Raw genomic sequence first — 25,346 nt, 5'->3', positions numbered from 1 at the left:
TTCAACATTTATAAAGTGATTCAATAGAATTGACTACAGCTGCAATAGTACCTTAATTATAGCTCCAAGACAACAGTACTTATACTATACTTGCTATAGAGTATTTAAATCAATTCACACACACACACACACAAAGAAGTATATACAAAGATATCTGTGAAATACCCATATTGAGTGCTTTGGCTTTTCTCAATGGATGAGGGTTGAGCCCTGAGGAGTGGGAGGACTTTATCAACCTAGCCTCTGTCATCAGCTTTGGGCAATTGTCCTCTAGCTGTCACAAATGTGAGAGTTTGCAAGCTCCAAGGGGTGTCCCACTCTGACAGAGATGCTGGCACATCCCACTGCAGTCCAGCTCAAAGGGCCTCACTTGGGTTGCCTATTTATAGGGTTGCAAGATGGTTTACTTTAGTCATCTGTAAAAGTTTTCATCCTCAGGTCAGTCATTACTCGAGTTTTCAAAACAATTACAATTTGTTTCCGATATAATTTCAAATTGTTTCCAAAACTCCAGCCACAAAGGCTGGGGACAGAGTGTCTGGAGAGCAGCCAGGCAGAAAAGGGTCTGGGAGTTTGGATTGACAGGAAGCTGAACATGAGCCAGCAGTGTGCACAGGTGACCAAGAAGGCCAATGGCATCCTGGCCTGGATCAGGAACAGTGTGGCCAACAGATCCAGGGAAGTGATTCTTCCTCTGTACTCAGCACTGGTGAGGCCACACCTGGAGTACTGTGTCCAATTCTGGGCCCCTCAGTTCAGGAAGGATATTGAGGGGCTGGAGCAGGTCCAGAGAAGAGCAACAAGGCTGGTGAAGGGACTCGAGGACAAGTCCTATGAGGAGAGGCTGAGGGAACTGGGGTTGTTCAGCCTGGAGAAGAGGAGGCTCAGGGGAGACCTCATCACTCTCTACAACTCCCTGACAGGAGGCTGTAGCCAGGTGGGGGTTGATCTCTTCTCCCAGGCAACCAGCAGTAGGACAAGAGGGCACAGACTTGAGCTGTGCTAGGGGACGTTTAGGTTGGATATTAGGAGGAAATTTTTTACAGAGAGAGTAATCAGACATTGGAATGGGCTGCCCAGGGAGGTGGTGGATTCACCATCTCTGGAGGTTTTTAAGATGAGACCAGATGTGGCACTTAGTGCCATGGTCTAGTAACCATGGCGGTGTTGGATCAAGGGTTGGACTTGATGATCTCAGAGGTCTTTTCCAACCTGGTTGATTCTAGGATTCTATGGTTCCCCTGGGGCTATAGTTCAGGGAGGAAAGTCCCAAGATTGTTACGGAATGACGGATTGTGCTCTTGTCTTTCACCTCAGTGATGTTCCCAGCTTAACCATGCAAATGTTCCTGGTGTGTCAAGGGATGCTTGGCCAGCCAACTTGTCACACAAAGGCCAATGCCCAGCAGGGATTCCTGAGGTTGTAGAGTATTCTGAGGAGGGGGTGGGGAGGAGAATGGACCACCACAAAGACTTGTCACAAGATATTGTAAAACTTCAAGAAATTAGTTTGAAGGTCTGTGTTTAAATATAGACATGTTTAACTCTTTTGGTTCTTTTGTTGTTTGGTGGGGGTTTTTTGTGTTTTGTTTTGATTTTGGTTTTTTTTAGATTTGGTTGTTGGTTTGTTTGTTTTTTTACTGCTTATTGTTGTTTTGTTTTGTTTTTTACAAGTTTAGCCAATGTCAAGAAAATGGCAGGGAAAACTGATGCTGAATATTCTGTCTCTGGCAATGTGAAAGTTAAACCTGTCCTCTACCGAGGGAACCTCCCTACAAAGTGGCAATTTAGGGAGCCATGAAATCTTTTCATCATATAAACATTTTAGAGACAGACGCCAACTGGAGCCTGGGCCAAAGTACTAGAAACTCTTATACCTGAGAAGGACTAATATTTCAGAAGATTTTCAAGATCAGAAGACCTTTCCTGATGATGTTGAATTGTAACTGTTTTGGAGTATTATTATGCCCCCTCAGTAGGAAGCTATCTCTGTATCTGTCTGTTCTCTTTAACTCACCTCTCAGCAAAAGTTAAGAATGTGAAATGAAAGTTGCAGTATAGACATGAGACTGCTACAGTGCTGCACAGCAATCCCCCAGAAGCATGTACTCTGTATGCAGGCTACTACTTTGAGCAGTCTTACTGGCACAAAATGAGGATGTCCTGATGTGCTCTATACTCAGTGAGGGGTGTCAGGAGGCCTATAAGGAATTTTATAGTGACCAGGACTCTTACTGAAAACATTTGTTCAGAAATAGTAATTCAAATGGAATTTACTGTCAGTCACAGCTTTTGCTGTGCTACTTGTTGAACTCTTGTGTAACCCTGCACATTTTTCTGGGCTGAGAAAGAGAGATGGATTTACACCATGTATCACTGTAATGTTCCGTTAAAGCAATGCTGTGATTGCAAGCATGGATTTCTTCATTTGTTGTACAGGAATATCCTATAACTTCAGAGTAGTATTACAGGAATGATGAGGGTGTTTTTGACACCCCTAACCCACCAAAATATAGTGAGATGATTATAAGTGGATTATTTGTCCAAGAGGCCATATCATAAAACACTTAGGAAAGTGAAATTGTGTCACTGAAGATACAAGTGTGAGGAAGTCACCATTGCTTTCTTGATATTTGTCAACCAGGGATCACAAAAGTTATATGAAGATGATTTATGATGCTGTAGTGTTATATACAGCTTTTTCAAACTTATACTCTACATTTAAAACCAATAAATTCATCTCACTACAAACTTATATTGTTCAAACTTGTATTGATGTTTGTCAACACTGAATTTGTAATAGCCATAGTTAGAAAAGACAGATTATTTAACAAGTATACATTTTCTCTATGTATGTTCCTCAAAAGTTGTGCATGAGCAGACAGAGGATTTCACAGCATGCATTTATAATACATCACCACCAGGTTAATATGCTTAGGGTCATTTTTTTCTGTGTGTGTGCCTATCCTGGATCTTCTCAACAGAGTTGTTAAACACCTTGTGAAGGTTTTTAAGTACTTAAAGCAGATTAATTAAGGGGAAAAAAAATTAAAAAATATTTTATAGGCATTGCATGACACTCGCTGGATTACTACACACTTAAAAAAAGAAGAAAGGAAAAGTGAAAGTACAACAATGGCATGATGAAAACCAGCTGTTTCTTTTGGGAACACAGACTGTTTAAAAGCATGGATGTACATTTAAAAGGAAAGTCATAAGTGAGCAAAGCTCTTTGCTTCAGTGGATTTAAGATCAGGCCTTGGATAGGAAAAGTGTGAGTCTGGAATTGTGATACATTTTTATCAGAGTACAATACTCTGTGACCAGGTTCTTCAGTTATTCCATGCAGGGAGGGTTTAATGTACCACGTTCACATATTTGAGGATATTTTACCTTTTGCAGGATTTTGATTTAGTAAGTGATACCACAGTGCACTGAAATCACAATACAAATACAAATTACACTTAGCAGAATATAGCAATTGACGATACAGATGAATCACAATACAAACATGATTCTTGTTACTGGTCTCTTATGATATGCTCACTGTCACAATGCTGATCATCCCCAGTCACTGAGAAGGAGTGTGAACTAAAGCCAGCTCCAGCCTTTCTCTCTTCAAACTTCTCTTTGTTAGTTGCTCAGCTTTGGTACTGTGTTGGGTTCAGCCAGATCTTACTGCCCTGTGCTGGTTTGGCTAATGCAGGAAGACATTCACACTCATCTGCTTATGTTTTGATTAACTGCTTGAGAACAAACAATCACACAACCAGCTTATCCAGGCAACTGACACAGTCATTTAACTAAAACAAAGTTTGCTCTCTGGTCCCTTTTTTATTACATTCAGCTTTCTTTGCACTTTGCAAAATCCACTGATGGTCAGTGGATTTTGGCTGAATTCGATGGGAAAGTGTCTAGGTAATAATGCCTAGCATGTTTTCAGATGCAGGCAGAGGAGTATTTTTACATACATCAACCTATGGAAAATTTGTGAAAATAGCCCAAATATTTTTTTTTCCTGGTGAAGGTTTCTCATACTGAAACATGTTACTTTATCTTCTGCAGAGAAGAGTCCATTGCCACAGTGGTATTTTTCTTATATATGAATCTCCAGTTTAAAACCTTTTGGCCTTTCTCAAGTCAATCAGGTAGGTTCTGTTAAGGTGGCTGGAGGCAGACCTTACACTTAACACTGAGATACAAAGCTAGAGGACATTTATCAAAGCAGTACATCCTACTGGAAGTACACATTCCATTGGAGTATAATGTTCAAAAATATGGAAACTTTGGTAGAATTTAACTTAGTCTTTTGGTCATGCTCTCATGTTTAATAAAAACATTTTTCTTATATATTTGAAAAATTGTACTGTTGCAGACAGAGCTGAACTTCATTTGCTTGCATTTTGTCTATTTGCCTGGGAATGGGGCTAAACTGTAAATTTAATAGACTTGGGGCTCATTAGACATTTTTTATCAAATCTCATGTAATTTTGTTACTGTAGAATTAATACACTCATAATAGAAAACATCGTACATTTCAGCTTCAATAAGTAAAGAGGCCAGTTACACTTCAGTAAGTGAGACATAAATGCCACAGGTCAGATGCAACTGAAACAATGTTTTTTATGCCGTTGGCTTATTTTGGATAAGCCCTACAGACATTGTTGTGTATAAGGTGCAATTGTGCTTTTGGACTGAGGCATATGCATGTCTTCGAATTCCTCTTTCTCTCCAAAGCAAAAAAGTAAGTGATACATAAAAGTGTCACAACATTTATAGCTGGGATTTGTCAGCGGAATCTGTTTTGCTTTCCCGTGGTATGAATATCTAGTCCCAAAGTAGGAGACGATTGTCCAGTGCTGTCCTTCTAGCAGCTGCCACCATGAAATGTTTAGGAATAAACATCTGCTGAAGTGTGCAGTGAACTGATGAGACTTGAGGCTGTGGAGACGGTCTTGGAATTCCTCTGTGAATAACCATTAAAATTCAAGTCCCTCGGAGGTGCTCTTTTCTTGTGGCTGGCATGCGTGCTGTCTCCATCGTTAGTGTCAAACACCACTGTCATGCTGGACTCCATTCTGGACACAGCATATAGGCTGCTTTGCCGGGTGGGGTGGAACCGGGCTGCCTTGAGCTCTAGCTCCTCATAGCTGGACAATTCAATGAAGGGGCACCAGCGGAAAGCTCGCTTGAAGCCAGCTCGGAACCTAGGAGGAAAGATGCTTGATGAAAGCCTGTGCTTATGAGACCCAGCCACATGCCTCCATCTGAAAACATAACTGTGCTGGCAGGACACTGATTCTGCTAGTTACCCTGTCCCTAGTCCTGGATGTGGTGAAGTCAGTGGGAGTTTCCTAGACTAAAGTCTGAGTAAGGTAAAAAAAGATACTGGTAACAGCTTTCAGTTTCTGATTTTCTATATGCTTTACCTGCATTTCAACATTGGTATTTCCTTGATAATGGATTTCCTGTCTTTTGCCCATGCCTAATTAAACAAACACCAACTTTCATAGAACTGTCTTCATAGAAATTGTTTTGGTTTGACCTCTGATGAAATCTGCACCTACATTTTCATCTTTTTTCATCGAGAAACTTCATAATATTCTTTTCTCTAAAATACCATCCCAGTTTCCAGATTCCAACATCCCTTCTCTGTTTCCCTCTTAGCAGAGATGCTTACACGGGAGTGATGTAATGACTAATAATTGTTCATTTAAAATATTTAGAACATAATTTTTAATAATTAAAGAGGATCCTAGAAAGTTGAAATTTGACTGTGAACAATGTACAAATGGGAATTTTGAGGCTTTAGTGCATTAGTGCTTGCAATATTCGTACAGTGTTATTTTCTTTCAATGCAGAGGCAGAGGTTTACTTAAAGACTATCATTACTTTTTGTGTGTAGAAGTTTAATATATTAGAAAACCAATTCCCTGCATATTTATGTGTAAGTGGAAAAAGAACACCTTTTCACCTAGACCTAAAGCTTATCAGACTTTCTCCCTTGTCTTGCTTTTCTTGTTTTGTTTCAGTAATCAGCTGTGTTGTTTATCCTGTCTGTAAGGTTTTTGGAGCAATGGTTCAAATACCGCAGTGATGACTGCAAATAAAAATTCAGATTAAATTTTCAGTGAAAATTGACTGATCTTACAGGAGTAACTTTCTTTCCTCCTTGATTTTTTTCAGTTTGCCATGGGGTTCTTGCATGATGACAGACAAGCATGTAGCTTGCTCTTCGGCATTGCTCTGTTTACATGCAGTTCACATTATGGAAAGATATTGAAAGAACCTCTGATGGCAATAGATTTAGTGAAGGGAATTGTAAAACCTAAACATGTTTAAACTGTATTACTTTTCTTGGCTACTTCCATCCTCTTTCTAATTCAGGGCATGTTTTTTCCTCATCTTGAAAAAATGTCTCTTTATCTAGATATGTAAGTAATATCCTAATTAGCCCCGAAGATGAGGCTGGTGATAGGTGTTATAACTCTGTCTGATACTAGATCCAGCAGAAGTAACAATACTGCATGAATTGATCTGACTCCCAGCAACAAGCTCTATTTTCCTACTAAATGAAAAGGAAGCAGATGTTCCGGCTTCTTGATTTCAATATGGAACTTAATTATAAGAAAACTGTCAACAGTATTTCATTCTTGCATTAAATTCTGAACAGGGCGACCTTTAGTGTTTCTCAAAATTATTAGTTTTTCTTTGGTTGTATTCTTTAATCCAGATATTTAATTTTGCAGTGTATGACTGTCAGTGTAAGCCACATCAGAGATACTAATTTTTTATTAATAGCTTATTTTGTAACAGTGTCATAAAAACTTTTTGAAGAAAATAGAATTGTTTTAGAAGTTTTATGGTAGTAATTGGGAAAATATGAGGTCTCATCCTGCTTTGCCTTTGATTTTGCACACGCTGGAGACTGAAATTTGCTTTCTGTTGAAATTACTGGGAAATATGCCATTTGAGTAAGGGTTTTTTCTGGCATGCTAAAACTTTACCTCTTCTTTAAACAGTTATAAATTATCAAAAGGGGCAGAAGGCTGTATGAAATCAGGCATTACCTTGCCTTTTTAAAAGATCATGACCGTTAATTATCATGGGTTATCTGGGAGGAAGACTGCAGTGTTTTTACACCAATAACATCTTGTCAGGATTTGTTCGCTTCATTTCAAATTACACTCCTTTTGTCAAGTATTGCATGATCCTAAGGGGTTTTTAGAAATAGTTTGCAAAACTGGTATGAAGCTTGTCAGTAATTAAACTTGACACTGGCTGCTAATTCAAAAGAGATTTAAAATAATATTTAAGATGACTTATTACTTATTAATGTGAATAATGATTCATATTAACTGAATTTGTGAAATGACTTGTTGTTCTTGGTGATGTTTGTCAAGTAATACTGGAAGAAATACTGAAGAACGGGACAGCCAGGATGATATTTGTTTAGATTCTGGTCCAACAAGCTGAAATGAAAAACATGAGTTCATTCTGCAATGCAGTAGTTTCATACTAGCAAATATCTGTGAAATCTCATCAAACTCAACAGGTGCAGTGCCTTTGAAATTCAGAGCATAATGCGTTGCTGTCAAACAGTACTGTAATTTAGGTGTTGAGTAATGAGAATGTAAATATTTGTTTTATTAGCCTGTTGCGCATCTCAGAGCATGGTCGAAATCTAATGGTGAGGTATACAAAACACAGTAAATCACATTCTATATTATATCCTTCCAGCATTGCAAAACAAAATTAGAGCTACAATTAGTTAGTGAACATACAGATTGCACTTTATATCACTACTGACTGTCTTTACCTTGTTATTTTAATGTTTTGCAAACCAAAATATATTAAAATGCTATAGATTTTTGAATTTTGCATATGGAAATAGGAAGGGGTGGGTTCAGAAAACTGAATTTTGCTCTGAAATTTAAATAGGCCAAAGTATTTACTGGAAGCACACCTTTGGGTTTTTTTGGTATTCATTTCAAGTAGAAACCTAAAGAAAGTTTTTTTGCATTTTGTTTTCTTTCCAACTAACTGAAAACTATTCAAGGGAATATTCTTCATCTTTTATCCCATTTAAACCATTTATATTCTCATTGAAGTTATGCACATCATTTCATAATTAGCTCTTACCTCTTATTAAGACAGCAGTAGATAATGGGATTGTACATTGTAGAGCTCATGGCAAGCCAAAAGCTGGCTAAATAGATTTGCTGAATGTATTTCCACCGGTTTAATTGTTGATAGATACCAGTGACTATGAAGTAAATGTGGTAGGGCAGCCAGCAGATGGCAAATGTCAGCACAACCACAATCATCATTTTTACCACCTGAAAGAAAGAAGTAATAATGATATTTAGCCTTTTTTATTTGGATTAGCATTTCAACATCCATTAAAAATGTTCTTGCAATTGATTATTAGAGTTAGTCAAAGAAAAGATGAATATGTTTTTATATGATTTCCCTTTTAATCTGACTCTCTTAATTATTTTTTTCTTGGCTGGAGATCCTCTTTTTCCTAAGAAAAATAACGTGAACATCTTCTCTAATTTTCTTTGTATTGATTCTTACAAGTAATATATTTGCTACCTATATTTGGCTATCTAAAATATCACTTTCTTTCTGTACATCTCATCACGGAATAAGTTTACAGGGTGTTTTATTTGGACACCTTGTTTTGGCCTTTATTGACCCTGATGTCTTTTGCTGCTGTGGTCAGCAAGTATATTTCTTGTCCCCAATTATTAGATATGATTTGAGTAACACTAGGTTGTAGGAAATGAGCAACTGCAGTATCCTGTCTAATTTCAGATGCTAACAATTCCCTTGGCTGGTGATCCTAATTTGTTGTTTTCTGCAGTCATCATAACATCTGTTAGCTACCATAGTTTCCATTAAGCACAAATGAAGACAAGCTCTGCTTTGTGCAGGAAACACATGAAGAAAACTTACAAGTCATGTAAAATTTTCACTCCTGTCTTTCCCTCTTCAGCTGTGTCAAGTACTAGCCCAGCTACCATTTTCAGCACAGTATGTCACACATTTACACCAGGGGTTTTCTTTTTGTGGCTAAAATGAAACCAGACATGCTGGATCTGTGCTGGGAGGTCTTTTGTTCATTTTTATTGTGAATACTGAGGAATAACAGGGATCTCTATGAACAGTTTCTTTATTTTCTCTGTAAAAAATGCCGTTTCCTACTGTTTCTAGTTTTACCAGAGGGAAAAAACCAAAGAGCTAAAATTTCCCATACTTACATATCTTTGGTTAATTTTTTTATAACATTTCAACTGACATAATTACATCATTTTACATATAAATGTTATGGTACCCTCCTTAACTCATATTACACCTTCCTATAAGAAAAATAAAGCAATTTTTCATTTAATATCTGGTCCCAGTTAACATCTTTCCTGTTGGCTGGGACTGTACTGTACAAGATTTTGCTTATGGGAATACTTATTATTGCTAATATATCTATTGATCGTTGCTACCATGTACAAAAGGGACATCTGACCCCACATACAACATTTTTAATATTCGGTTCTTCTAAAGCACTTTTCATCAGTTAACTGGAAATCATTGCAGAAGAAAGATTGGTATTATTATAAAAGAAGACAACACACTAAAACATAGTGTCACTTTCACCTTTGGTAAGTGTACATCTGTGTGTCTATATGTAGGCATAAATAGAAGTTTATGGGACTGTATAAGCAATTTTTTGTGGTCAGGGAAAAGGTTGTGACTGTATATGAACAGATATTTCTGGACTAAACCATGTATTAAAATGAAACCATAAAAATATGTTGTCAAATCACAGTCTATCATTAAACGACATCTCTTTTTCACTGGTTTGGACATAACTTCCACTATTCTTCTGCTGTGGATTTACACTTGTGCCTTGCACACATTTTACAGGTAGAAGACTTAACTCTATAGTTTTGCTACAATACTTAACTTCTGCATCCATCGATTTATAAGTGCACTTTGCTGGTTGCTGTTTTTACAGATATGCCAGGAATGATAAGTATTGCCTCAACATTGTCCAAGACTTCAATAATTCCAGAACACTTGAGAGCCTAATGACTTACCTTGTTATTTAATTAGCAAATCTAGCAGTACCAGCTGTCCATGTAAAATTATTCCTAGAATTATTCATAATTGGAATATCATAGGTACTAAATGAAAGGATTTTTGTCTCCAAATTTTCAAAGTATAGACAGGGGAATCTGTGTTTACACTGAACATTTCGTCTGTGCAGTGCTTGAGAACCAAAACAGTAGAGCTTCCCAGCAAATAATGTAGCTTAATCCTGTTGAACACTGTGTCACTCATGCCCCAGAGAGGTTAGAAATCACAGTAAGCGTGTAGGTTGCCAGTTTGGCATACTCAGTTGTGTTAACAACATTTTCCAAAAGAAGGTTGGTTGTCTTTTTTCTAACATCCAAATTCTTATTGGCTAGTTTTCCATGTTATATTGAAGGGCAAGGCAAGCAGTACTTCAAGAGTAACTTAAAGGTCTCCTAAAGCTAATAACCTTCACAACCTGCACAAAAAATTGCATTTTGATTTCAACTGCTGCAAAAATTAACCCCAAATGAATGAAGTTTTGTGTTAAATTACTACTAAATGTAGTATTTCAGGTTTTCTTCAAGGAACCAGAAATCCCAAAATAACTTTTTACGCTACAAGGAAAATCCATATTTTTTTGCTCACAATTTTAGGTAATTTGATTTTAGTTTTAAATATTTTAACTTTTTCTTAAGTTTTGAAATGCAAAATACCAAATCACCCACAGAAGATCACATCTTTTCCTGCAAGATTACAGTTTTGTTTAAAACAAAACACTCATCTTTAAAAACAGTGAGATTAGTGTAAGATTTTCGTGTTGCTATTTCTGTCTGGAAATCCATGATTAAATATTGTCATCATCATCCTGAAAGCAGAAATTTCTGAAGCAAATAGTTACACTAGATGTCAAGCAAAAGATGATTTTAGATGGCCATTAGTGTTTGATTTAATTTGTGAAATAACAAGTCACTTGAATGACAGATGGTGAAGCACATTATTTCTTAATCATTCAGATTTGCAGCTGTTTTTCATAAATATCGAAAAATATCTAAAATTTACTGTATCATTTTTCTCTCAGGTAAGGATGTATAAGTCTGCATTCCACTGTTGTGAATGGTAATGTACTGATAAATGTATGTTAAAGGGAAGACGTAAGATGGGGTTTAATGTGAAAAATGCTTTTTCCTGGAACAAAAAAGTGTGAATTTTTCCAGTAAAAGGGGACATTTAAAAAAAGTCAAAGTTAAGTTGTCATTCTTTTGAATATTCATGTAGTACAATGCACTCTGACGTATTTCCTTAGGAGAAGATAAGTGAGATGTTGCAAGTCTGTGTAGCTTAACATTGTTTGAAACACAGGGCAATTAGAGTTAAATTTGAAGTTAAATGCACAAGTTATGAGAGGAATCAAAAAACCCCAATCTGTTCTCATTTCATCGTCTAAGAATGACTATGTATTGGTGGAAATGAAAGAAAAAAATAATAAGAGAAAGCTGAAAAGGAGGGAGTTTATTCCCAATGTCCTTTTCTCTTTCAGAGACAGGCACACACAGTGTTCAAGGCCATACCTTGCAGTTTATGGCTGCAGTTCTTGTCCGTAACCTTGGTCTTTCTAGTATTGTTTCATTTCTTGATTATATCAATAACTATGAACAGAAAGTGATGTCAAGGTCTATAAACCCAGGGCACCTTGAATTTCTTTGGTATAAATCCTGAATAACAAGTGCCAGTAAACCATTAAACTCAGTTAGAACATAGGGAAAAGAAGTGAAACAGGCTAAGTATGAATTTGCCACAAAAACCTGCTTGTCTTTTCCCAGTACATTGTGATGTTTCACTAAAAAGCCTCCAGTGACACTTCTCAGGTTCGACTGCAGAGTATAAAAGACAGCTTCGATGTTGGGGTTGCTTTTTGACTATTTAAACCTGTGGCTCTGAAAAAAAAAAAAAAGTCCTTTTTAATAGGCCTGTTCTGCTTTACTTTTTTGAGATATTACTGTTTTTCAATTACTTTCCCTCTGTTCTGTGTCCCATAGAATTCGTTAATAAGGGTTTGCTTCTTGTGCATTAGGAAACATTTGTAAAGCAAGCAAAGAAGAAAACTACTGAATTCACTTGATTAGCTTCAAGTATAGCTGTTACTGCCACCATTTCACTATATAGCTTTCCAAAATGTGAATTGCAGTGAAAATCATCAACCTGTGTCCCAGTGGCACCATTTTCTCCTGGTGTTCTGTTCAATCTCCCTTTGTGGGCAGCATAGCTGGAGGAAAGAGGGTTTTTTTCTGTTCCAGGCAGTACTTCTGTTAAAATGAATTGTACTGAGTCTCTCAGTTGTGCAATCTTTATGCAAGTCTTGAGGCTAGATTTGTAATAAGATAGAAAATCAGATTATTTATTTTATATATTGTTTTTCATCAATGTGTTCTGCTGCCTATGTCTAAGAAAAACTATTTCTAGGAAAAAAGCGTTAATTTATGTGCTTTGTAGTCTTGTCCATTCCTTTAAATCTTTCCTGTCCAAGTAAAGAAGCATTCTGTCGTTAATGAATGGTATGTAATGAAAAAAAACATATTTAAAAGAGCAAAACAGATGTAAGTACATTGGAATTGGAGTTTAGAGGTTTGCCTTTGCTGTGAAACATTAGAAGCAGTAAAAGTGAAAAGGAACTAACAGATTCTGCTACACTCTAAAGAAGCAGAAAATACATTTTTTTTCCATCCTGTTTTTATTTTGAATGAAGAGTAGCTAGAAAAAGAGTCTGATTTAGATGTAGCATTGAGAGCAGCTCTTGAAAGATCAGGAATAAAATATATTTTTCTGAGAGACTCAGTTGCTTCTTGAGGAACATAGCAATTCACATTCCACGGCACTGATTTATCATCAATAGCTAAGACTTGGGCTACACAATCGTTTCCTTTTCAGTCTTCTCTGCAGCTCCTTATTGCCTTTCTGAGTCATCTTTGGTAGTGCTGCTTCTACAAGGTCAGTAATTTATCTTCTGATTTCACTTGCACCGATATCACACAGTACAACTTCATTAGTTTCAGAACTTTTACTCCTAGGTGTTATGCATATGTAAATGAGAACTAAATCGTTTAAGAACTCACGCAGTGTAATAATGTCTTCGTTGACCCACTCATGGATATTATTTGTTCATGAATACGACTTAAACACAGTTCACAGATAACCTCTGGGACTCATAACATGTTCCTCTTTCTGCTCTGTGCTCTTTTGGGAGAAGTAAAATACCAAACTAAAATTACAAAAGGTGTTTCTCCTGACATGTAAATTCACTTCCCAGTCCTGGGCACATACATGCCACTTGTGCACTGAGCACCAGAGAGAAGGGAACAGCAATATGTCTTTGCTTCTCCACAGTGCTTATTTGGAGTAAATTGTCTATCTTTTGCAAGCAGATTGGGATGCAAATATGACTCTACTGGCATTTTTACAGAGATAGGACTGATTTCTGAGATACTTTGACAAGCTCAGGGATTTTCTGTTCTCTTTTAGCCTATAGAAAGGACATATTCTTAATAGCTGAAGGAGATGCACATTAGGGAGGAGAAAGAATGGGAGAACTTGAAAGTCTTTCAGTCAGGTAAGTTCTTTGTCAATTCCAATTCTCAAAATAGTTTTATTCTTCTGACTCATGTTTTCCATCTGTTTTTCTCAGTTGTTGAAATAAAGAAACTGCTTTTCATTTCAGTTTGCATAATCCCTTGTTGCAGGCAGAATTCACAATCACTTGTTATTTAAGCTGTAAAGTTCAAAAAAGATACTACGTTCTAGTATGAAGTAGCTTTGAATCAGATTGCTGTCTTACAAATGCTAAAATGTGGGGTCCCCCCCAAATCAAAGCAATTCTGACATTTTTTATGAATAGCCTTAGCCACTACAGTTTTTAAATTATGTTTTCCCAAAGTTGCATAGAACACAGGTTTGGCAGTGACTTTGAGATTCTCTTAACATGTCAAGAAATATCTGTCCCATTGCAGAAAATGGGTAATTTTTTTTCTCAGAGTTTTATTTTTGTTGAGAATACATGATTTTTACAAGCATCTGATAGGGGGTGAGGAGGAAAACTTTCCACAAGTCTTATGTTACCTTTTCTGAAAAGAGATGTCTCAGTTCCTCACAAGAGATTGTTGGATATTAGGCAATATGTTGATGTCTGCTGCTCAGACTAAGAGCTTTTTTCTCTAAGTCAGAGAACAAGTAAAGGTAGATGGCCTTGTATCATTGGTCTTCAGAATTAAGTAGCATAAACTTCTAATGTTCTTTAGAAAGCAACTCTGAGTGGCTGTTGTGGGATTGGCATCACTGGACATGGTTTTCCACCTGAGATCTAGTTCTGAAAAAAAAATGAAAAAGCTGATCTAGTGCTTTTATATTTAAAATCCACACCATCACTTATTTTACAGTACTTTCCTTCCTGACCTAGAAAGAGTGATGGAGCACACTTCACTTCCATGCTCCAACCAAATATGAGACTTGGCGTGTAGGAAACAAACCAATCATATCTTCTTTTTTTTACCAATAGGGATAGTTGATTCTGAAGTCCACTTTCTGACACAGTTCTGAAAATGCTGTGGGACCTTTAATCCTCATTGAAGGCTCTCCCAGAATCTGGCCAATGTTTTAAGACTCCATCTGAGGGAATGGCTCTAGTGAATGCTTTCTTTCAGAAACTAGATCTTATGTATTTGACAGTGCAATAAACAATTAAGGCTATGATGAATTATGCCAGTGAATTATGCAAAAGTTCCATACCATCCTACACGTGGTTTACTTTATATGGGCTCCTAATAATGGGAACTGTCCTCCTGAACCTAAAATAAGTACCTTTGGTTATCTTCCAAATAGATCACAGGCTCTTATTTCTATATAGTCTATATGGAAAGACTACAGTATTTTTGGATTGTTTTATTTTCAATTTATTCACCTAGGGGAATTAAATCAAGGATTTATATAATTAGAAATCATTTGAATGTTTACTATATCTCTCTATAATTTTGGCACAAGGACATCATGGGAAGGAATGAAGATTATTTAATACAATGATTGAAAAACCTCTTTTTTCTCTTTTCTGTTGATAGGAATAAAACTATGAATTATTCCTAGAATGTACTTGTTTAAAATGCATGGCAAAATTCTGTTGAAAAAAGCACAGTTAAGCTATTTTTTATTGCCTTTGTAATTATGCATTTGCAATGGTAGTAGCTTGTTCCTTTTCAAAGGTTGAAGAAAAAGTATTTTTTACCACCTAAAAAAAGCAAAAAAAAATTAATATTGTCGCTCAGTCTATTTTCATTTTAATTGAGTTCAAAGAAAACTGTTGACGTCAGTGATGTTGAGGTTTATATTTTGCATTTGATATGCCTAGTTTATTTTTGTTATTCCACAACTGACTGTAAAAGGTTATGAATTTATTAGGAGAAGTAGACTTGTAACTCACAGAACATATTGGAAATATTTAGTCAATAAAAGGTATATGCGCTGGTCAATTTTAGCTAAAAAGTATCAGGAATGTTATTATCCTGGCAGCATCTGCTGTTTCTGCTTTTGTGCAGACACTTTAGCATTGGTTCAAGTCTTAAAGTATCCACATGACTTGGGCATAATGGTCAACACACTGGTTGTCACTGCAGTGGTTTGATACTCCTGTGGAATAAGACAGAAGCTGCCCCATGCCAGAGCGGCTGAAACTGTTTCCTGGCAAACCCGCTCTAAAACCTGGAGAAATCGGGAACTATTTCTATTCAACCCAGAAAATGAGTAATGAAATAAAGGTGCTTTGAATAGGTTATTTACAGTGTTGCAGTACAGAAACTTCTAAAGTATTAAGCACTTGAGTTAAAGGAATGAATTTGTTAGGTGAGGGTATTAATAGACATAATACAGACAATCCTCTGTGTGTTGGTGGTAATTTTCATCTGCTTCTAAGAAAAGCACATTTGGAATATTGCAGGTTCTCTGTGGTTCAGCTCCTGTCACCATTCGTGGTGTCTCTAGGTTGTTTTCCCTGGTTTCTTCTTTGTAAGTTTATGTAGAAGGAGGAGGTAAATGAGATCTCTCACACTAAATCTTAAGGCAGTAGTCACATGGACTTCTACTTTAACTCAAAAAAAAGAACTACGCTGAAGTTATGTTTTGTTTTTACCTGTAATGAATGTAAAAATCTGTAAGTGCAATACTGGAACTGCAGTTCTGTTCTGCTGAATATACAGGTCTTGGCTCTGCAGTCCTCCAAAATGACAGATCTGCATCAGCTTTCCTGGGGTTTTCACCACACAGATGCTGGGCACTATTCCAGAAAGCTCAACAGACTCAAAATGCATGCTGAAATTAATTTTTTCTTGACTTCCCTACAGGGAGTCAATGAGGAAGGGGCTTCTTATGTGCTCTCTCTTATCTGTGTATGTGAGTATATTTATTTATTTATTTATTTATTTATGCACCCATACACATGCAAGACTATAAATTTGGTCCTAATTTAGGATAGGTAATGGGATAACTTTGCCAACAGATGGATGAGACAACAGAAGACCTTTTGAAGTTTCCAAAGTTTATTTGTATGCTGGTGAAAAAATTTGCATACAACTTAAAGAACACACTTTGTCCTGAATGTGGGATTTTAAGGTTATCTGTATGGAGGATCAGGTCCCAAACTTGTTCTACACAGAGAAAGTGAAGTCTGTCTTAAAAAAACCCAACTCCATAGTTTTAAACATGGAGATCATAATCTCCATGCTGAATGTGCAAATTTTGAAAAAGAAACGTTTGGTTTCATTTGTCTTTCTGGTAGGTATCTTGGTTTTATTATTTTAACATTTATAGTTCAATTCAGCAATGCATTTGAAAACACACTGAGTTCACTAATATTGGAGTGAAACATTGTTACTTCCATTCTTAAAAATATGAGGCATTACTAAGCAGAAATTTTTGCCCTATGACTGTGCCTAGACTTAATATTTCACATCAATTTTCTGCCGCAAGTGGTCAGAAATATAGAATTACCAAGGGGAAACATCACAGAAATTCTAAGTGCACAATTCTGAGCCTAATCACTGACCATGCAGAACCAATTTCTTAAATCTGCCCCTGACCTGGAGTTGCTGCCAGCTGTTCAATAAAAAAAATTTGACCAGAAAACTTGCATCAGTCTGTCAGTAAATACTTAAACTGCCAAGTTTTATGCACAGTATAAAGCCATGTTTAGAATTTACTGTGTTTTACTCCCCTGTGGTTGCTGCTTGAAGCACGGACGATAAATGTGGAGTGATGTGTTCACAGTTCATAGCGGAGTTTTAGGAAAACTTGGGACAGTGAATGGAAGACGCCACTGTTGCTGAGTATGCTGTAGCTATTTGGTAGATAGAGACAGAGCAGGGCAGCTTCCAGTAATTTTGTTAGATTTCACTGAGTTAATCCTGTTCAAAAATGATCAGGAGGTCTGACTTTATTTTTACTTAAATAGGACAACTTGTTCAAAATGTGGGAAATTATTATAAAGAGAACAAATTCATGGGGGAAGAAATCCTAAAGAGGAGAACAGATGAACCCCCGGTTTTGTGAGTTTTTTCCCCTGAAATTCCAAGCTGACAAAATAGATCTTTAAAAAATATTTTGGATTTAACATGCAATGATAATAATCCCCAGTATCTCATGTCCCAGACTTCTGAGGCAACTTCTATGCATGGGAAAAGTAAGACTACGAAATGAAAATTATGATACACCACATTAAAAATTACTTTGATTATTCTCTACCTTGTCAGTAGGTTTTTGATCCATGTACTCAGTAATGGAAAGGGTTTAACAGAACTTTTTAAAACTTAAAACAAACTTTTCTTGTTTTTTTTCTTATGCTTTCTTGTCCATCTGGAAAAAAAGCCTCTGTGTGTGTATGTATTTAGGAAGGGGGTCATACATTGTAATTAATGTGTTATTTGTGCAAGAATTTAATTATTGGTAAATAAAAATGTCCAAATCAGACTTTCCAGTCAATACTTTATATTCTTCCTGAGATTTTTAATAATCGTGGGAATGTATTACTGATCAAAAGGGAAAAGATCTCTTCTTCTGCTAGTATTTTCAGCAGACAGATATTCATATGATATTCTGACCCTCATTACCCTTTTGAAGCTTTAGTTAAGCTTATGAGAAAATAAGGTAAAAAACCCCCAACCTATTCTGCAAACTTTTAGCTGTAATAGCAATTACTTGGAAGTAGTGACTTTGACTGTTGTGTTAATACCGATCTGGTGAGTCTGGCAGGGTATGGGACAAATGCTCAAAATGTTAGTGGAACACTAACATTTGTAGTCTGGTCCAATAACCTATTTCATGACCAGTGCTCACGCACGCAGAGCCATAGAGAAGAACAGCAGACAGGATAACCATCAGTGCCTCATAGAAAGCATGCTAAAAAGTATGCCACGTCCCCTTGTGTAACTGCATCTACAGTGTTACAAAACCAGCTTTAGGCTTGTGTAACAGTTTGTGAAGTCAGGCTCTAGCTTTACTAGGGTTGGTTTGCATTTGCCATATTAGCAAAGCTATTTCATACTTCCCATAAATTGTCAGAGTTAAGGCTATCATAGTGAAATGTGCCCTGAAGCAGAATCAGAGGAAACCTATCTTTAGTTATTTATGTTTGTAAGTAATTTTACCTGTGGCATTTCACTGCTGAGCATGATTTGGGAACCACTTTACACTGGAAAGGTAGTGGAGAGAAAAATTTTTTTTGTTAGAAAGTATTAAATACTAATAATATTAATATTAAGATTTAATTAGTATATTATTAGTATACTAATAATATAAATATTAAATCCCTCCAAACCAGGATATATTCTCTAAATGTCAGCCTTGAGATCAGCCTCAATTAATGTGTTTACTGAGGAGTTTAGTACAGCAAAAGGCAGAAGAAGAACTTGGATGTTGACGAACTGCAGAAGCAGATATGTCACTTCACAGTGCTGGTCATATACTTCATATGGTACCAGTAGTGATTGTGTCTCTAAGGGGTTCGTGGCACTGACAGATATCACAGAGCAGATAGAAACTGCTGGATTGGTACTGTGCTAGTTTTAAGGATCATTTTACACTGTTCTTCCATAGGTAGGATTGTATTTGGAAAATTTCTGAGATTTGCTGAATTAAGGACTAATAAAATTTTCTGCTGTGAGTAGTGGAATCAAGTGTTATAAACAAATGAGGGGGAGATGTATGTTTTTGATTCATTATAGCACAACCATGTCATCAGTTTAATGAAGCGAAAAATGAGATTTTAGGATATTCCAGATGAGGCATTCTCTGGAGAACAGGGAAGTGTTATTACCCCTGTCCAGGACAATAGTGACAGTACATTGCTGGCATTCCTTGTCTGGTTTTGGTCACTTGTTGAATACAGATGTTGGTATATAAAAGAAGACCACAGACACTTGTTTCATTTATATAACGAATGTAAATAAAGGCTGAAAGAGGAAATAGATATAATAACATCTGTAGAGGTGGCACCATTGAGGGATACTAAGTAATTAATTAGGCTGACTGAAAATAATGGCATAAATAGAGCTATCTGTAAAGAAATTTAGCCTGGAAACTGGAACTCTAGAATTGGTGAGATTTTTTAGAACACTTCCCATTAAATATAGCAATCCAGAAGGCAAAATGGTTTAAATACAGAGGTTTAAGAGGATATCAGAGGAATTCTGCTAGGGCTGCCTGTAGTGACAGAACCCGAGGCTGGTTCCTGTCCTGTTTTCATTTAACATTTTAATATTGAAAGAGATAAAATGACACTCGAGGACTAAGCAGAGAAAGTACTGGACACAGTTCAACATCTTACAGTGTCTGGCAAACAAGGGATGAGTTTGCTTTCAGAAGAGCCTTTAAAAGTGTCTGAGAATTCCTTCTCCTGGGTTGTTTTTAATTTACTTTAAGCAAGATATGTGACAAATGTCAAATGCAACCACAGATAAATCTGATATTTAAAACTTGCCATGTTTCATTGCTTTGAAAATCTTCAAAAGGATTCAATTTCTGGAATAGTTTCCTGAAGTCTAAGATACTATGCAAGTATAACCTCTGAGGAGACTGACTAATAAGTATAAAATCAGAAAGTCAGACTAATCACTTCAGAAACGTTTAGTTCAAGTCTTTGTACTTCATGTAGAGGAAAGGCATTGTATGAGCATAAAAAGCTGCCACTTTGCAGGCATTTTTGTCACACCTTCAGCTGCCTGAGGAATTATCAATGGACATTTCCATGTAAAGACTGGAATCATTAAAAAGTGTCTTATTTCTTTTGGTTGTTGATTTACAACAAAGCAGTGTAGTGTTCAGAAACTGGTGCTAGCTGATATTGCTTAGACTTTTCACTTTTTGAATGTACTGGACAATGCTTGCTACATTTATGAGTGGCTGCACTGAAGTACGCCTGTGGTTTTCAATCCAAATAAAGCTTTGGCCTACAAGGTGTTCACAATGCATCATCGTTTTGGATAAATGATAATTAAACTGTATCTGTGTGAAATTTCAGATAGTCGAGAGATACAGCCACCCACACAATATAATATAAGCAATAGGGCTATGTCGGTTAGGACACCACCTGTTCTTAACAGAATGTTTAATTCTGTAGCCTAATCTTCTCTGTTGTTTCTCTTCTAGTATTTATTTATTCTATTCTGCATGTTATTTTCATTGTCAATCGCTGCAAAGTCAAAGAGTAGACCCATTTACAGATGATGATTACTGATGGACCAAAAAATTATCCGGGCATCTATTTTTGGCAGGAGTTTATAATATTCATAGCAAATTGAGTTTCTTCCCCTCATTGCCCCATGATAGAATGAGTAGGTTGTTTCACTTATCAGTCCCAGAAATGTAAAATCAGCCAAAGGGAAGAGGTACCTTCCCTGGGGAAATGCTGGTGCCTCTTTGTGTATGTTTGCACTGCTCTGGAGTGGGAACCTTCTCAGTAAGTAAGCAAAGTCCTCCTACACCACCATGGCAGTCATTTCTGTCCATGATGCATGAGCACAAATGAATCTACAGGGTGGAAACGCTCATGGCCTGTGAGTAAATAAATGGTGGGAAAGGCACAATGGCAATATAATTCTCTTCCACAGTCTGCTGTTGCGTGGTCAGTTTGGATGAGATGTAACCAGATGCCTTCCCCCTGCATATTTTGTGTTCTAGGATTTGGTTCTCTTTGCATACCTAACATGGAGAAGTGAATTTTTTGACATATGGGCAGACTTGGTAGATCATTACCTGAATAAAGGCAAAAAATTTGTATGTTTGTTACTGTCAGACTTTTAAAACCCATTGACAGGTGATGATAGACGAGGGCATGAGCTCTGAAGATTTGGCTATCCCTTGAAGTCTGTAGCAGAAATCTGTGTAGAGTAGTTGATTGCAGCTGGTGTTTTTAATGGAATTGAGGATAATCAAGTTCTATTGACTTTCTGCTATACTAAACTTTGACTCCCTTATGCCATTTTGAAAATGGAATATAACATATCAGTTATGGGAGATTGGAATGCTGGTCCTCATGCTGGGAAAAACTAGGATAAGATGGATTGCTTAAATAACCAGAAGGATATTAAACTTTCCATGTCTTTATGCAGTCCCCTCAGGTAGCAATTATTTTCCAACCTTGAAGAAGTCTAAACAAATGTCTAGGATAAAATTGCAGTTTCAAGAGGTGTGGGAAGTCACGTGCAAAACAAACACTTGGACTCAGAGTATCAAAACATTTTGTTTCATAAGGCTGGATGCAAACTTTTACATAAGGTTTTATGAATGGGGCAATATCAAAGTAGCCTGTTTGTCTAGACTTAGTGGTTCCTTGTTAACAATAAGGATCTTTGATTTCAGAAGTACTTATTGCTTATCGTGTGATGTAAGTTCATAGTGTAATATTCTCACCACCTACTTATGATGAGTAAGCTTTATAATTTGAGTATGGTCTCGTTTTTCCAAATCTGCGTCAGTCCATAATTCAGTATTCCAAGAGTTTTGATGCTGCACTGTAATGTTTTGGGCTTTGTCTCTCTTCATTTTTTTCTTTTCCCTTTTTTAATTTTTTTCTTTTTTTTCTTTATCATTTTCTTTTTTTCATCCTGACCTTGTCAACTAACTTTTAGTGCCAGCAAAAGCATCATTATTTCTAACAAGTGCTTTTCTTAGTTGGTACAATGTAGTACTAAAATACATATTAATATATTTTCATGTCATTTATTCATATGTGGTAAAAAAATAAAAAAGGAAACAGCAGGAAAAACAGATGATTTCTGAAAAAGGCAAAGCACTAGTTCTGTTATTGGAGAAGAATAAGTTATGTCTTTATTTGGATTCCAGTCTGTTAGTTCCTCTCCATGAATGACCAATTATGATTCATCTTTCCAAATACCAGTTACTTCATAAATCCTGCTGGAGAGCACAGCAGTGTAGCTAAAGTGCCATCATGGAGCTCTACCAATAAAGTCACTGATGCAGTAATTATATACCTGCACATATTTTAAATCCCTTGTTGCATGTGTTGAAGGTATGCATTCCCGTACTCTCACATTTAAAATCCTTTAATTAAGGATGCTACACCTTGTCTCTTGCATATATTTAGAATTCTAAAGAGATGCTGTTTTTAAAGTATTCCAGGGATTTAATTGGACCCTTTATATCATATATTAATCACTAGATTTCCCTTCAGAGACCTCTAGTTTTTATGTCATGATTATTTTACTTTGTCATTATGATAACAGGTGCTGAATTCTGGGATGTCCTGTTTCTCCAAGCTAGTTTTTAATAATTTTCTTTTCACACTTGCTTTTGCAAATTGTGTCTTATTACAGAAAGTGATTCCTTGGTTTGTCTTTACAATTAGAACCTGGTCACCACCCACTGAGTATTTGCTTCCTTTTTTTTTCAATGTCTGAAAGGGCAACACTGGTGATAGCACGGTTAATTGACCAGTGAAATTTTTTTCTGCTTATGTTCTGTTGTGAAGGTAACTTCATAACTTTGAAAATACATTTTTGGGTAAGTGACAACATGCATGGCAAAGATTGTAATGATAGTATTGAACTTCTTGGGTAATGTCAAAGAGTGAAATGCTGATATTTTGATATTCTTTCAGCATTTGTGGAAATTAGTCCAATAATTTTGCCTTGGGCCAAATATGCAAAGCCTACTTCTTAGTTTTTCATGATTATTTTTCATGATTTTCTCTCTGTTGGCATTCCAGTAATCTTTGAGCTGTTACAAGTCAACAGTAGTGATAACACTGGTCAAATTACATTCTGGTTTCTCAAGAGAGGTTAGCATTTTTCCCTCTTAAAAAAAGCTATGTTAAAACAAAAATAAATAACACTTTTGGTTCCACGGGAGGCATTGTACATCATGCCATAAGGCTGTTAGGCATGTCTACTATTCTGACAACTGAAACTTCTGACAACTTTACACTTTCATGAGTCTGAAGATGCATGATGGAGAAAATTATCCTAACGTTTCTTTTCATGTATTGTCTGCCATAACAACTTTTACTGTGTTGTATGTTGGGGGAAAAAACCACTTTCATATTCCTGGCAGTGTCCTAAAAGAAATGGAAACATCAGTGTTCTCCACAATTTGCAGAAGATCTCCTGCTGTCTCAGGACTCAGTATGCCCCACTCTGCTATTGCTACAGCACAGGAGCGTATACCACAGTTCAGACATACTCGCAGCATCAGGAAGCAAACTGAAACAACTGAGCAACCGAAAATGTGCTCATCATTGTGAGTTAGAAGCCCATGTTTGGGTATCCTTTTTTCAAATTCGAAAGGTTAAATACACTTTAGTATAAAAAAAAGAGGTCAGAAATAAAAAGCAGAAGGCTGCCTTATTAAATAAGAAAAGTTAGGTTGAGAAAAAGAATATTATAAGAAAGAAACCTTAATGGCACTGCAACATGATGAAAACTGGAGATAGTCAAATACTCAGTTCATAAGCAATCCACAGTCTAGTTAGATTAGATAATACTTACAGTGAAAGGGGTTAAAGAAAATAACTGGGAAAATTAGCTTGTATTTCCCACAAAAAGTTACTGATTAAAAATTTAATTTATTCGTTATAAACAGGCTGATCAGTGCTTGTCTCAAATACGTATGGGCCTTAATCTATTGATTAACATCAAGATTCACTTTTGTTTCAGCAGGATAAGAATCTGACCTAAGAGGACCTAATGGTTTGCTAGCCCATTGTTCAAAACTCAGTATTTTAACTGTGAAAGGCTAAGCATTTTGTCCTAGTTTCCACATAGCAGAGACAGCATATGCTGCTACATGGAGATTAAGAAGTTAAAACCCAAATGCTACCTTTATTTAGTGACAAACAGCAAAGTTACAAAAAGAACAGCTAGTGAAGATAGAAGACAACTTGTCAAATTTAGTCAGATTTTGTATTGAAGCAGATCCCTCATACTGCTGTTTCAAGTATTTGGTATTTCTGAAAGAATATACTGTGATTCTCAGCAACACAATTGCAGATGATTTTATCAGGATTCACTTAGTGGGATTTATCAGAACAGTACCTTTCTTTTAGCTTTGAGCTGCTCGTGATATTTGTTGGATGTGTCACCTGGTATTTCTCCTCCCCAGAGGGTAATTCCCACCATGGAATAAGTGACGCCCATGACAAGCAGTGGAAAGCAGTAGACCAGCACAATCACAATGATATGATACCTGCAATGAAAAAGTATTAAGGTGATAAGTGCTTTCGAAGGAGCTATACCAATGGAATGGGCTGCTAGAAGTCAAGAGTGCTACTTTTAGCACAAAGCATCTTTTATATTGACTGGCTAGTCTTTGGTGTTTTGGCTGTCATTTTGGAAGACTTGAACTGCACTGCAAATTTATTTACATTTAATGCAAGTGCTTTATGGGGTGTCTAATGCTGAACCTGCACTAGCATACATTAAGAATGACTAACAGGACTAGTGACTGCTGAGTAAGGTATAGTTGTCCATGACTTGCTGAGTTGATTTAATTGCTGCACAGCCAAGCATCATGAGGGCAAGGTAGGCATTTGGAGCTCTAATCTGGACCATAAATGAAAGAGGAAAATAAGGATTTTAATGGTATATTGATACAAAGGCCCTGATATGTGTCCTGTTACCTGCCATTCTTCATATGGCACGTCTATTGCACATCGGCAGCGCAGGTCTGTAGCCTACGTGCAATATAGTCATCACTGCTGATGTAAGCACTGGGAAAACAAACATA

General features: G+C 36.6%; 1 protein-coding gene across 1 annotated transcript in view; it reads right to left on the bottom strand.

Moving 5' to 3' along the window:
• Positions 1-2,646: 2,646 nt before the first annotated feature.
• The window catches only part of TACR3 (tachykinin receptor 3), a 35,693-nt gene continuing 12,993 nt past the window's right edge, over positions 2,647-25,346 (bottom strand). Inside the window, exons 3-5 of the mRNA XM_027717906.2 lie at positions 24,656-24,806; positions 8,142-8,338; positions 2,647-5,206 (exon numbers count right to left, since the gene is read on the bottom strand). Of these exons, the coding sequence (XP_027573707.2) occupies positions 4,891-5,206; positions 8,142-8,338; positions 24,656-24,806 (664 nt within the window). The 3' untranslated portion in view covers positions 2,647-4,890. The remainder of the gene's footprint in view (positions 5,207-8,141; positions 8,339-24,655; positions 24,807-25,346) is intronic.

This window comes from Pipra filicauda, unplaced genomic scaffold, assembly GCF_003945595.2.
Source record: "Pipra filicauda isolate LSUMZ 115617 unplaced genomic scaffold, ASM394559v2 scaffold228_size1260155_pilon, whole genome shotgun sequence".
NCBI classification, from domain to species: Eukaryota; Metazoa; Chordata; class Aves; order Passeriformes; family Pipridae; genus Pipra; species Pipra filicauda.
The sequence above is the reverse complement of the archived record's forward strand: the minus strand, read 5'-3'. Positions and strand labels throughout refer to the sequence as shown.